This window comes from Dendroctonus ponderosae, unplaced genomic scaffold (assembly GCF_020466585.1).
Source record: "Dendroctonus ponderosae isolate FM_Combo_2020 unplaced genomic scaffold, Dpon_F_20191213v2 Dpon_F_20191213_2, whole genome shotgun sequence".
Lineage (NCBI taxonomy): Eukaryota > Metazoa > Arthropoda > Insecta > Coleoptera > Curculionidae > Dendroctonus > Dendroctonus ponderosae.
In genome coordinates, this window is record NW_026018165.1 from 17,142,408 (window position 1) to 17,156,690 (window position 14,283).

Here is a 14,283-nt window from a genome sequence, read left to right on the forward strand (position 1 = left end):
ACATTTTTCGCCCTTGTATCGAAAACTACTATTTAAGCTTCTGATATTTCGAAAAAAATTAGTAAACTTGGCGGTCTAAAAACGAAAAAATATAGCTTTAAAATTCGTATGCGGGACGAGATTCGTTAACGTCAACGACAATGGATTTGTCCAAGTTAAGTAACACGCAAAAGTGAAAAAGATGTGTTAAAACTTAAATTAGTAGAAAAAAATGTTGACCTTGTTCCAACTTCATTAGTAAATAATAAAATACAAAAAACAGTACACTGCACATGTAAGTTGTAAGCCTACCTTTGCAACAGTCCCCGGTATAATTCAAATAACGGCACAATCGCTTCGCTAAGAGACTTTTTCCACGCCCTGGTAGTCCTACCATGGACACCAGGAGAGGGCCGAACTGCCCCAGCAGCCCCTTTTTAGGGGCAGGTCTGGATTGGGCTCCTGTAACAATAAAGCGTCCGCTCATTTTGATTGTTGTAATAATACTGAAGCTAATCAAATAAATCGCTCTTTAATAGTACTGGCTGGGTTATTGTTTAAACGTTTATTATTGTACAATGTGCTAATCGCTTTGCTACCGGGTGCGCGCAATAAATATTAACAGAGTTATATAGGTAATAAAAAATTGGTCATTTTGTAGGCCATTTGCAAAAATCGGCTGTAAACTGCGTCACAATAACGCTTGAAATTTGAAGATTAATTAATTAAAGACGCTAAGAGTTGCGGCAAATATTGACAATTAACTTGTTAATTCGGTAATTATTAGACATGTGTTATCACGTAAGTGCAAACAATTGGTTCCACTCTCGATTATTTTCCATTGTTCCAACAGGTTCCTCACATAAACACAATAATCAGTAGTTTTCGAATAGCGAACGCTTCAAGAGATGTGGGTTTTTTCGCATAAATACCTAACAAACTAGTACCAGGAATTAATAATAATCATCTGATCGGTCTTATCGGTGAATAACACGCTAACAGCTTCAAATAGATCATGTAGATTGTTAATAGAGCAAACAAGATAAACCGTATCTACCAAAAAAGTCATAAACAACAGCACTTATTGACTAAATGTGAGGTTGAAACTTTTACGCGACTCATTGTACAAACGTTGTTTTTTTATACAGCGGGTCCAAAAAATGTGATTATTAAAACTCCAGAGCTTTTTATATATCTGCAGATAAAAACCGTTTCTAATTTTATTTTATTATTAGAATTATGTAGGCCAATAGGGGAAAAATGTGAAAAAATCCAAAGTACTTTCCATTCACAGCCTTCAACGATTGAACATTTTGAAAGACTCCTATTAATTTTTTTAATACCCTTAATTGAGTAGTCGCATGTGGTTAATATACGTTAATATCATTCCATGTATATGAAGCAACGTGAGATTTATAGATATAAATAAATATTACGCAATGGAATCTTGTCTTGAAGTCTTAAAACGACATGAAGCTGCGAGATTAATCACAAATGAAGGACTTATCAGCTGATAAAATTGATAAAATGTAATAAATCTTATCGTAACTTTGCCAGGTCTCGGAATGTCTGGAAGTTTCCATGTACAAGGTGACAAAAATCATTCCAATTTGTATTTAAAAATCAATTGGCAAAGTTAGTGCCTCTCTTTTTCCATTCGTCTGATAGTCGCTTACCACTGAAGCATTCTAAAATATCAGAAGTCAATAAGTGCAATTTGGAAGGTAAAAAAGACAGATTTAAAACAGTTTGTAGTAAACAGTATCAAGACTTTGACCAGTTGGCAGACAAGAGGAACACATAAAATCCCAGCTGTTCATCAAGCTACAGCGTTCCTGGATGACAAACCGAATAAATTGGAAGAGGCAAAGTCCGCGAAAATTAAAATTAGAATTTGCACTGTCTATTTTCGAAATTCGATGAACCAGGCAGTTATAGCTTTCTGGCTTCATTTTATTTCAACATTTTGATAAATATTGGTAAATTTAGAAGGCATTTGTTTCGATTCATGCGTTTTTTCGTCTTAAATACTGGGTCTCAATTTTTTTTATTGGGTTAAAGTGTGTTTTTTGCCAGTTTTTCAAGTTCAAGTAACAATGTTATTGAAAACTGTGTAGAACTTGTAGAACTAAACTAAGCCTTGGAGCAACGAAACTTTCCATTTGTTTAAAAAGTGCCTAACAAGAAAGCGCAGTCCAGTGTTTTTGTGTCTTCAATATTTTTCGCAAATTTTGTGTTTTCTCGAAAGAATTCTGCTCAACACACTAGCATTTTCCTTTGGGTGAATAATCGTCAAAAAGTCGTAATTATTTTTTATAAATCTGTGCTAAGCGTTAAATTGCGGACACCCTGTATTATGACTTGTAGGTCATGCACTTGATGCGGCTCAGGGAAATCAACTGTTTTGTACAAAATATGCAAATTGAACCTTCCGATTTCGGTTTGAACAGTGCAAGCAACCGTTGGTTTATACAGCTTCGTTTAAAAATTAATTTTGTTTTTTGTAAGGAAATGCGCATTAGGCTAGAATTACCATACAATCAACCGACCACACAACCACGTCACAAAGGACTTGGATCGCTTTCAAAAAGGTTATTATACAATTTTTCAAGCTTATGGAAATATTTTCCTAATATGCGTCAATCTGCAAATTGAGTGAATTGAGCCGTTTGAAATTTCAATAAAATAATAATTTAGATACAAAACTTGGCCATTTGGAACAAAGTTGAATAATTCAAGCAGAAAACCTTCGGTGCATGCAAAATAATAATAGCTATAGAGCAACGATTAGTTCGCGAAACTACTCGTTAAAGTAAACTGCCTATTAAATATGCAATTAGTTCAAAGCGATGCTGTTCAGTGGCAGAAAATCGGCAATTAATTGAAGCAAAATGATTGATAAACCTAAAATTGGGAATTTGTTTAGATAAAATAGTAATACATAAAAATATCCACTTGGCAAAGCATTTGAGGATGTTTGCCATAGGTGCAAGGGAAACGTCTGGTTTATCACCGGCGATTGTAAATTTGCAAAATTCAAAATAACAGATTTCTGACTTTAAAAAATCGAAATTAATTATTTTCAATTCCACAATTAGAACAAATCATGTTACTGTCTGTTCAAGATTATCATCTTTTGCAAGTCAGTCAAATTGAATTAATTCCACCGATTGTTCGTTCGCATATTCAGTTAAAACTGGATTTTTGTGCGTACAATTTAGGGGATCAAACAGAGAAATTTGTCGACTTCCACCGTCCAAAGGTTAAAGATTTCCGGCAAAATGCCATCTGGAAATTTTAATTGGACAGGAAAATACGGTTCCTAATGCTTGTGCGTTTTGCCATTCGAAAACATGTGCTGGGAACTATTTAAGTATCGTTTGTAACTCGAACTTTGATGAGCGACAGAAAAACCAAAAACTAACAATTATGGCTCCATTGCAGGCGGATTCACCAGGTTAATATGCCAGGGACATTACCTACTTTGCGAAAAAATTAAAAATACATTATCACACACTATAAAAAAGGAGCAAAGCACTTAATTACTAAAAAAAAAATGATGTCAACTCAAACAGTGTCGTAATCCTTCTCATTAAGTCGGGTGTATACAGATAAAATTGGCCTTGTTTATGCTGTTTTGCTCCCGATTTTTGCCGCGGGGACACGAACCATTTTATAGTAAAGCTAATTAAATAAAGTAATCCTCAAAAGGAATCGCGAGATGTGGACTTTGACCCAAGATAAACCGCAATTGTACAACTCGATTATACACTTTTGAGTCGTTTATTTAACCGCAAACTGCTCGCTCGGGTTAATTTCAATCTATACAGTGAAGCAAATAAAAAAAGTGAATGTGGTAAAATGAAGAGCAGTTTGATGTTCATCGTATGGTTGACTGGCCTTTGGGTGATTGTACCTCTTTAGACCAGCGATTCGGTGGAATTAATGCACTATTTCGAGTTAAAACTGTTTTGGTCTTTTGCGCTTTTTTCAACAACTGAATAAGTGACTTTTGCCGAATTTTTTCAAACAACAGATTTTTGCAAGTTAAAAGGTCAGTTATCAAGCCATAGATAAAGACTATTTTTGAACTGTAATCAACTAAATAAATTAAAAAATTCGCAAATACGATAAAATTGCAAAGCAAAACAAAGTCATGCGCTTTAAATCTGCTAAAACGCCAGCAAGTGCGCGACTTTTCAGAGATAATTTTTCCATTGGCTGACTTGTTTTATGTATTCCTCAAACATAATGTATATGCAGCTGTAGTTTATGGGTCAATATCGCACCTGAATGTATAAATGTTAACCCCAATTCCAAAGTTATTATTACCGTAAATCATCATCAGTCACTGTTTCAGGCTCACTCAGTATTCTTATATTATTACTCTATTATTCTTACATTAAAAACCATCTTGTATGCAGCAATTGAATATAACTAGATATTTATTACCCTTAAATTACTTACTACAGAAGATTAGTTTTATCAGATAAATATAAATAGATAGATTTAAGTTTGATTTGAATTGAACCTATATTTATATGGATGTGTTCGTTATCGCATGTTTACTACATTCGGTGTTTGGTGTGGTTTATAGATTCTAATTATGCAACAGTCCATTTGACCTCATACAATTATAGCAAGATTATCAAAAATCAAGTTTAGACCGCATGCAAAGAGTACTTTCAGCAAAATAGTGCTCGCAATTTCTAGTAAAAATAGTCATGTATACAGGATGTCCCTGACTATATTTCTTTTTTTTTTGGGAGTTCTTTACCCAATTCGAATTTTTCAGATTAAAACTTGAGTCACCCTGTATGTTGGGAAACTTTAGGGGGGATTACGTAAGTTTCACCTGAGATGTCTAAGTTCAAGAATGCTGATGGCCTATAAAGACTTTAAATATAGAATTTAAATATAACTTCCTACGACTGATTACATCAATCTATTAATCGGAATAGTTCGATTGTGGATATTTGTGTAGCGTCAATAGGTTGAAAATACAGTTTTATTTAGTTTTATTAGTATTTCGAAATTCTTAATGGATTTTTTCTAATATTGTCTGTTATGCTAAAGGGTGTTGAATAAAAACCGTTTACTTTCGGGCCGCTACTGTACACATAGTTTCTTTTCTAACTAATCATCGAACTTTTGAAGTTATTTTTCTGCCGAAATGAAATGAAAAAAGTATAATAATTAGTGGACTAACAAGTGAAGCAATAGAAAACCAAACTTCCTGTTATATTAGCTAATCGTACGGAAAATGAGGAAACACACTATTATTGCTTGGAAACATTAATAATGGCGCGTTAAGCAAACATTAGAGTAATTTGCGCCTTTAATAAGCGGTAATCGCATGCAATCAAATGCAGCAATGCGCTTCCGATGAAAAAAACACATTTAGTTAAGTAGTTTCTTGAAATGTCCATAATTTGCTAATTACCGTTTGTATACAGGGCCCCATTATAATTATTATATAACGTCCTCAACAAATTCCATTTTTTTTTTATTGTAAAGACTTTAAACAGGCAACGATATTGGATTTTTCGTTTCAACCCACAATATTCATCACAATCATGACGCCATATGGTTCTAACAAGATAAGGCGTGTCCCCATTTTGCAATCACACAAAACTTGGCCCAGCAAATTGAGCGGCCGACCAGATCACCGGATTTCACCCCATTAGACATTTTTTGTTATTGCGTTTATATGAATGGGCCAAATGGCATTAATTTTTAGAAAACAGAAAACGACAGCATTAAGGAAAAAAAAAGTTGATTGTTTGCTATTTTTAGTGCCTTATATCGGCCAACAAAAACTGTCCCCGCTTATTTACAAGTAAGCAGATCGTGTTTCACGAATCTTTTATGGTATTTACGCGCAATTATTTTCATTATCGTCATTCCTGTGCACTGTGCAGTAAAGTCTTTGTTGCATTGTTCGTCACAAAATGTGTTTTTTATGGAATATCGCCGGCATTCTTGGAAATTTCTATTTTCACTATTGTGCCATCGATTAAAGAATTGATGATGATTTTAGATCGGAATTTGGTCCTGAAATTTCTCTAGCACGGTGCAACAGCCTCTGAAGATGCCAGACACGCGTGCTGGCGAAACGTCGGGACTAGATTTCCAGCGACAGTTCCGACAAATTGATAATTTGTTGCATGAATGTTAGGATTTTGAAGGTAACTTAGGCTGAAGCATGTGGGCAATATTTTCTGAATTCATTCATACCTTTGATGTCAGTAAACTGTTCCATTTTCGTAGAATTTTCTGATTCCATTCTGAGCGGTTGTTGTTGAATAATATCGTAGGAACACGGCCGTTTTCGAGTGGAAGCCCCCGAATCTACACTATCTGCTTCGGAACAGCAAGAGTAGTTCATACACAGCGCGTATTGTGGCTTTTTCAACTAAATTCACTTAGTGTTGATAACAACGGAAATAAAACGAGGACAACTAAAGAAAAATTTTGGAAAATTGCTCTGAAAAATGGTCGGAGGATGTGTGAATGATAAACTTCTTTAAGATTAGTCTCATACCAATCCTGTATCTGATTTCAGTAGCCAGGTTTGGCACTTTTGGGAAACTTTTAAAAGAAGGTGTTTGTTATTAAACAGCGGGAGGTGGCTCACATTACCACCCCTGCAACGGAGAAAAGCTGATAAATTCTTGGGGGGGACACGTAAGAGATTCGGTGTTGAATGGCACCCACACTACCAAAAAACACTTGTAGATCTTGAAAACCGACTACTAGAAGCAAACCGATGAAAATCCAACGAAACTTATGTGAAATCTTGAGTTTTTCTTTCTATTTGACTGCTTTGTTTTGGTTTAACACCTGGCCAACTCGACTGAAAGCACACTCGTATTGTTTTGATCTGATATGAGTGGAGTTTTCGATTTTCAACCGGTTTGCGCTTCTCGTTCGCCTGCGGAGTGTCCTGCATATGCGCATTAGGTTTCCTGCGGTGTTAGTGTACAGTTGAGCAGGTTGGGAAGGGGAAAATCTAGTTGATCGCCGGAAAACGCTCAGAACATTTTTTCTTCTAGAATTTAATTATTTCCATCAACAAATTTAATAACGTTCTGGAAAAGTACGCCGGAAATGGAGAAGCGTTTGTAACAAAATTTCGCACAACACTCAAAAGTTTTGCGGAAAATCGCTTACAGATTCAAATTCTGGAACATAGCGCCGGGCATTTGCACATGATTTGGGTATAGCGCAATTGGAACTTATCGCTGTATCGTGTTTTTACGCAAACAAGTCTTGTTTCGGCAAATAAAATGCTTTTAAGTCCCGTTACAGAAGGCGCCGGTAAAAGTTTAGGACACAGTTCCTCTGACAGTTCGATCAATTTCATTAATTGAAATTCGATCCTACGTCAATCGTCAATAGTCAATTTCCAGCTAGGGATGACACGAAATACTTGTCACAGGTATTTTGGAACAGATATCGATATGGAACAGTCGGTACCTGTGACGATGCTGCTCAGTACTAGTCAACATCTGGGATTTCGACATTTCAACAAAGCAAAAAGGCAAATACCTGCCTTTATGCCCTTTGATTCCCGCGGCGTTGTCAATTGGCCTGAGTTTTAGGAAAAGGAGATGTTTTATTCTCGTGAAGTGGTAAGGTTTTGTATGTATGGGAGTGGGACGTGCACCCATGATTCGGCAAATAGCTGTGATGATGAAATGATTACAGATATATGATTAAGAAGACCAATTTTAAAGTTGATTTAGCACCGTCGCTAAAGGCCGTCAATTTTCAGAAAAAATATCATTTGAAATGGACGTCAGTTCTTTAAATATTATAATTTTTAATTTAAATAAAGAAACGATTGTATTTAACAAGCACGTCAACTTCAGATGTTTTGGATCTCAACATTACATTTACGTGGTTGGTCTTTACATTGTACTCTTCAAACATTGCCAAAAGTCGCACTGCATTTCGCATTAGTGATGAAAGTATCCAAATAATGTTTTTTTGAATTTTTTTGTACTATAGTTTGTGAATATATCAGCTTTTCGTTAAAAGTGTGTTATTTACTATTTTCTCTTTGCTCGCCGAAATACTCTTTTTTAAAATGCTTTCTGGCTAAACATTTCTTTATATCATGTCATTTAGGTGCTTATTTTGCAAATGTGAAAACTTTCTCAGGTAAATCATGTACAAAATGTTTCTATTTACTAATAACGGTTGATCTTACAGTTTTCAACCGTTCAGGTTTCATAGGGCTTATCCAAGAATTTATTGCTTCTTGCACTAATATTCTCCTTATTTTTTATCTTCTTTTATGTTCGTACAAAATGTTTCTATTTACTAATAACGGTTTATCTTATAGTTTTCAACCATTCAGGTTTCATAGGGCTTATTCAAGAATTTATTGCTTCTTGCACTAATATTCTCTTTAGTTTTTACCTTCTGTGTGTACAAGTGCTTTTTAACGTTGTCTAGGATTCTGGGCGATTTTTATGAACTTTTTAATATCTGTAGAATCCTTTGCTTGCCCACCATTAACAAAGTGAAGGGCTGAAGAGCTGAAAAGTAATCACAGATCACAGAGTGACCTTTGTCATCTGTGAAAGTAACCTAGTTTAAATTGGAGGTTTTGGATACTTTTTGAAGTTTTCCCAAATTATTAATTAGTAATCAGAAGTTTGTTTTGACTAACGTAACCTCAAACTGACTAGCGCATGTCATTTAAGCAAGGAGTCGATTGCGATATATGCGCTAGTCGTCAGAAGTGTCAGAAGCCATGCATGAGAAATGAAAATGGCGAAGTTTTGCTGATATTAATTTAAAGATTGTGGTTTTTAGTTTAGATTCAGTACTTGAACTAGTTTTAACTAAAGTGAAACCTCAATGACAATTTAGTAGTGGTTTAGTTTTATCCATTCGGGTCATTACGTCCAAAACAAAGCACAACGTAAGTCGAAACCGGTTCAAGTCTCCATGGCATTTCTGTGGAAATATGGCTGCCTTCGCGTGGAATTTAACTACTGGAACATATTAATTTCAAATTTAATTTATTGTTGGCATTTTCATAGATGTCGGAACCGGGAGATGTCCAACAACCGTTAAGCCCCGCTGAACGGGATAAGGTTCCATCTAGGGTGATCATCTCCGAATCTGAAATCACATCCTTGAGCCCAACCGAGTGGGTCCACCGTTGGCACCAGCAGGACTCCTACATAGCCACATTGGAGAGGAAAGTTGATCTTCAAGAAGGTACTTAGTTCAGTTACTATCTTAGTGTCATTTAATAAGCAGGCCAATGTGCTGTATCAATGTTTGGTGCAGTGTTGTGTGAAGTGCGTCTATTTGAAATACTACACTATGCCGGTGCGAAGCAAGTTACAACTGCGGTCGGGTTTTCGTATTATAAGTCCCTGTCTTGCAGGGAATATGTACGAGCTTCGTCAGACTAATGATAAAATCCGTACTCAACTTGTTGAAGCCCAGCAACGTGAAAGGGTGTTGGTGAGGCGTTTAACATCAAAGGAACAGGAGAACCAAGAGTATATGGTCAGTATCCTTCAGAGCAGCCAGCACTAAATGTTCTTAACTATGCAGCTTTGAGTAGTGACGGTGTGGTTACTGTTATTTTTGAAACATCAGTCTCTGTGCAACAAATCTAATGGTATTTTGTAAAGTCCTGCATGGTCAAGCTGTGAATTTATGAAATTTTAGTGATGTGGTGTTGTCCAGCAAGTGCACAAATTACAGAATAGTCCGTTTAAATCATCGATGATCCTTTTTAAAAACATAAATTACAGTACCAGTGTGTCGGAGTAATCTTTAGCAAGTGCTGTTGAAATGTACTGAGAAAACAGTTGTAATTCTGTGATTTAGTTTAATATTGATAGTCATAGTAATGTAAAGCTGAAAGTTCAAGTTTCAATTGTTTTTTTGCGATTATTTTGAAAATTGTATTGGTATTGTTTTTGACAACAAATGGGATACGACTAATTAATAACTCTTTAGCCCACAAAAGGCAGTATTAAGTTATTCATGTTTCACTGGAAAATCTTGACAAAAATAGACGCAGCGAGCCTGTGACATCAAAAGCCATCATGATAGTACGAAAATTAAAACTGAAACAAATCATAGTCCATATTTCTATGTTCACGGGCAACGTTGCTCGCTATAAAACAGGTAGATAAAGGTGCGATCTGCCAAATCTTGTAATAAGGTTATTGTCAAAGTCAAGCAAATCGAATATACCTAGTGACTTTGTGTGGTATATTGATTTACACTTTGATGGAATTAAAAATGAACTTAAAACACTACTTTGTAATTGTATTATTGTGTACTTGTAATACAAGAAAGTTGTTATAAATTTTCCTAAATTGTCACAGGACATGAACGTAACCCAAATAGTTCTAATTTAGCAGCAACGTCATATTTCCATGTATTTTACAAAATCAATATTTTTGCCATATACAGGGTGGTCATTTTCTGAATGCTTGTATGAGTAACTTCTACATTTTTAAAGATAGAGAATCCGTTAAAAATGGGGAGAATTCGATTGCCTATTCATTATCGTTTTCAAAATTTGGGTACCCAACTTGGTTCCTGAAATATCCTGAAGAGACAAGAAATCAACACTTTTAATTATCACATATAACGTAAACTGCTTAACTTAGAAAAAAGCCATTGGTAGAACTTTCGGCGTTGAATCCAATAAACTAGCACTCATTGTCATAGTCAACTTGATAAAAAATAAACTTATGTTTTTTTAAATGGTAATCATAGTAGGCATTTTTTTTGTATTAACTGTTTGTATGTTTATCTCTTCTTTTAACGGTAAAAATTCAAAAGAACATTAAAAATGTGTAGTAGGCTCTGGAAACAAGAACTATATTATCATACAAAGCACAAAACAAAAATGAAAGAACGAATCGTTTAAATTAAATGTTCAAATTGACTTCCGTTTACGTTCAGGCACTTTTGGCATCTTCTAATAATTTCTAATGGCACCTTTCTTATGATTTGTGGACGAATACTTCTTAGTGCTGAACGTATTCCATTTACTAGCTCTTCAATATCATTGGGGTTTGTCATGTAGATCTTGTTTTTAAGAGTACCTCACAGAAAATAGTCCAGAGGTGTTGCATTGGGAATCCAACCAGGAAAATGTTGTAAATATTCACATACAACTCGTGAGTTGTGTAGAGGTGCACCATCATGTTGAAAATATGCCAATTTTTGATACGCTGCAAACGGCAAACTATCCAACGTGTCTTCAAATTCATTTTGTAAAAAGTGTAAATATCTTTTGCTATTTAAATTGTGATTATAAAAGAATGAACACTAATTTTATCGCTAAATTGCCATCATCAAATTTCTTGTTTCCAGAGCCTACTACACACTTTTAATGTTCTTTTAAATTTTACGGTTAAAAAAAGAGATAAACATACGAACAGTTATCTCGTTAAATTCAGAAAAAAATAAGGGTTTTGAGAGGCCCACAGCCAACTATGATTACCATTTAAAGAAAACATAAGTTTATTTTTTATCTCGTAAATCAAGTTGACTATGACAACGAGTGCTAGTTTATTGGATTCTACGCAAAAAGTTCCACCAAGGGCAATTTTAACTTTCTTCTAAGTTAAGCAGTTTACGTAATATGTGATAATTAAAAAGTGTTGATTTCTTGTCTTTTCAGGATATTTCAGGAACCAAGTCGAGAACCTAAATTTTGAAAACGATAATGAATAGACAATCGAATTCTGCCCAGTTTTGCCTATCTTTAAAAATGTAGAAGTTACCCATACAAAGATTCAGAAAATGGCCACCCTGTATAGTGTGCTGAGAGACCTAATTTTCTCATAGTCATTTCACAGCTTTAATATATATTTCGAAGTTGAATATTTTATGTTTTAATATTATCAATATTCGTAATGTGCATACTGAGTTAAATGCCTCTTTTTTTTATTAATGTAGTGATTCTACAGAGCAAGCCACTGTCACAACAAAGTCAGGTAACATTTTTTGACAATAAAAAAGTATTATTTGTGACTATGGAATGACACAAACTTATAATATTAATTGCCCTGTGCAGATTTGTCCATTTTGACAAAGTTATTTTTTTAGACGCTATTTCAAACCTTACATTTACATACGTACATATACAGAAAATCGTTTCTTCGAAAAACCATTGAGAACCTCAACTTGGTCTAAGGATGTGTCAAACCTATTTATAATCGTACACTTAACACCGACAATAGAAGGATGTGGTTTTTATGAAAAAATGTTGAAGAAACGAAAAATTTTATAGAGAAATTAAGTGTTTCTATTATAAATACATATAGTGTACTTTAATATTTAATGTTCATGAATTTAAAAGAAACGTTTAGAGAATCAGAGACATGGTTAAGAACATTTGTGTGCTGTGATATATATTTATTGATACATAGTTAGATATTCCCAGATGATAAAATGAATGTTTTTATTGTCTAGGATGATTTTGAAATTATTTGTTTCTTTTTTCTTTAGTGTCAGCTAAATGAATTAAAAAACTCACAAGCTCCAACAATTCCATCGCTTCGATCTGCCATGTTAGACCCTGCTGTTAACAGTATCTTGCAGCAATTAAGACTCGAATTGCAAGAGACGAAAACTAAACTGGAAAACATCCAAAACGAGCTTTCTGCATGGAAGTTCACGCCTGACAGTAATACCGGTAAACGTTTAATGGCCAAGTGCAGACTGTTGTACCAGGAAAACGAAGAACTGGGCAAACTGACTAGTTCTGGCCGAATTGCAAAACTGGAAAGCGACCTGGCGTTGCAGAAAAGCTTTTCGGAGGAAGTTCGACAGTCTCAGAACGAGCTGGATTCATTCCTAGCGGATTTGGATGAGGATGTGGAAGGGATGCAAAGCACAATCTTATTTTTGCAGACCGAATTGAAACGATCAAAAGAAAGTGCACAGACTTTACAGAAGGAAAACAGTATGTTGAAACTAGCTAATGGTCGAACAAACGGTGAAAATAGTGGTGTTTGTGATACAGAAAGGACGGACTCTGATAATGACTTAGATCGGACACACGCTAAACGAGTTAGACGATCGTCAGTTTTAAGTCTAGACTTTAACGAAGATGATACGCTTGTGATAGGTACCAATGGAGACGCCACTATGTCTTCGGATATTGAATAGGCGCTAATCTTAATTGCTTTACTTTTGATCAAGTAGTTTTTGTACATTCCTTGTGTTCCTAATTTTATTTCACGTGTAACATACGGTTGTTTCCAACATTAAAATAAAATAATAAAAGTATGTACATAGGTATACATATGGACTAGGCAAAATTCGTATCTCCAAGGTTATTGTAATTTATAGGCGGAACCCCGGAGAAAAGGCACATTGTCCCTGTGTAACTTTTTTTAAATATATAAGTTAAAGCTGAAAATAGATTTTAAGTGTCATTGCGTTGAAGAACAGCTGTAGATAACCCTTTACTTTATAATGCTGCTGTCTTGTTTAATTTGTTACTTATGTTGATGTCTGCTTTCTGCCGAGGCGTGGGTAACAGGGAAAATTTTATCAGGTAAAATAAAGGAAATTATTAGTTAATGTATAAGAACTCAAATTTCAATCATATGACTCAAGACTACTTAGTGTTTACTGTTTAAAAATGTTTGAGGCATTCTTGCACATTTCAGAAATGGAGACATATTTCACTTTAAATTTTCTAATAAAACTTATTTTAATTTTGATGTGTAATCGAGTCTAATCTGATCCTTTCAGAGCTGCATCATTACGCAGATACAGTAATTTTCTATAACATTTTATCCCTTTCAGAAGTCGTCTTAACTTTAATATAATTTTATAACGAGTTTATGCAGTTTTTGTCTCTGTCTAGTCTCTGTAAACCGGCTTTGCCGGTGATGGGTTTTTGGCAACGTGGCTCCCAAGAACATCATGGCAACCCATGATACAATGTATACAAAGTAGTTTATTAATCGGTCGAAAACTCGATTTTCGTGCGCACATGACGACACTGGTTACCACTTTGGTAAAGTGAACAGCTGATCCCATTTAAAATTCATGTCACCTAGACAGATTTTCACTGGATTCAAAACGCAATAGTTCAAAAATGGAAAGTTATATGAGGATATGGTTTACAGCATTGTATAGCTCAATGCCTTGAAAATCGGGTTTGGGACCTGATTTGGGCTTATTGGGAAGAAAAATACCCTAAATAATTATTTACAAAATCTCTGATTTTCAGCGTATTAGCGTGCTGTGTTGCCAGAGTGTCATTTGAGAAATCGGGTTGAGCCAAACGAA

The 14,283-nt window shown here is 34.9% G+C and overlaps 2 protein-coding genes across 2 annotated transcripts in view; one reads left to right on the forward strand and one right to left on the reverse strand.

Moving 5' to 3' along the window:
- Positions 1-6,875, reverse strand: part of LOC109536718 (6-phosphofructo-2-kinase/fructose-2,6-bisphosphatase) — a 13,132-nt gene extending 6,257 nt beyond the window's left edge. Inside the window, exons 1-2 of the mRNA XM_019903054.2 lie at positions 6,217-6,875; positions 292-441 (exon numbers count right to left, since the gene is read on the reverse strand). Of these exons, the coding sequence (XP_019758613.1) occupies positions 292-441; positions 6,217-6,367 (301 nt within the window). The 5' untranslated portion in view covers positions 6,368-6,875. The remainder of the gene's footprint in view (positions 1-291; positions 442-6,216) is intronic.
- Positions 6,876-8,664: 1,789 nt separating this feature from the next.
- On the forward strand, positions 8,665-13,829 carry LOC109536741 (pre-mRNA-splicing regulator female-lethal(2)D). Its single transcript, XM_019903092.2, has 4 exons — positions 8,665-8,914; positions 9,036-9,216; positions 9,389-9,513; positions 12,487-13,829. The coding sequence occupies exons 2-4, from the start codon at positions 9,036-9,038 to the stop codon at positions 13,147-13,149; spliced, it is 969 nt and encodes a 322-aa protein (XP_019758651.1). The 5' UTR covers positions 8,665-8,914; the 3' UTR covers positions 13,150-13,829.
- The last annotated feature ends 454 nt before the right edge of the window (positions 13,830-14,283 follow it).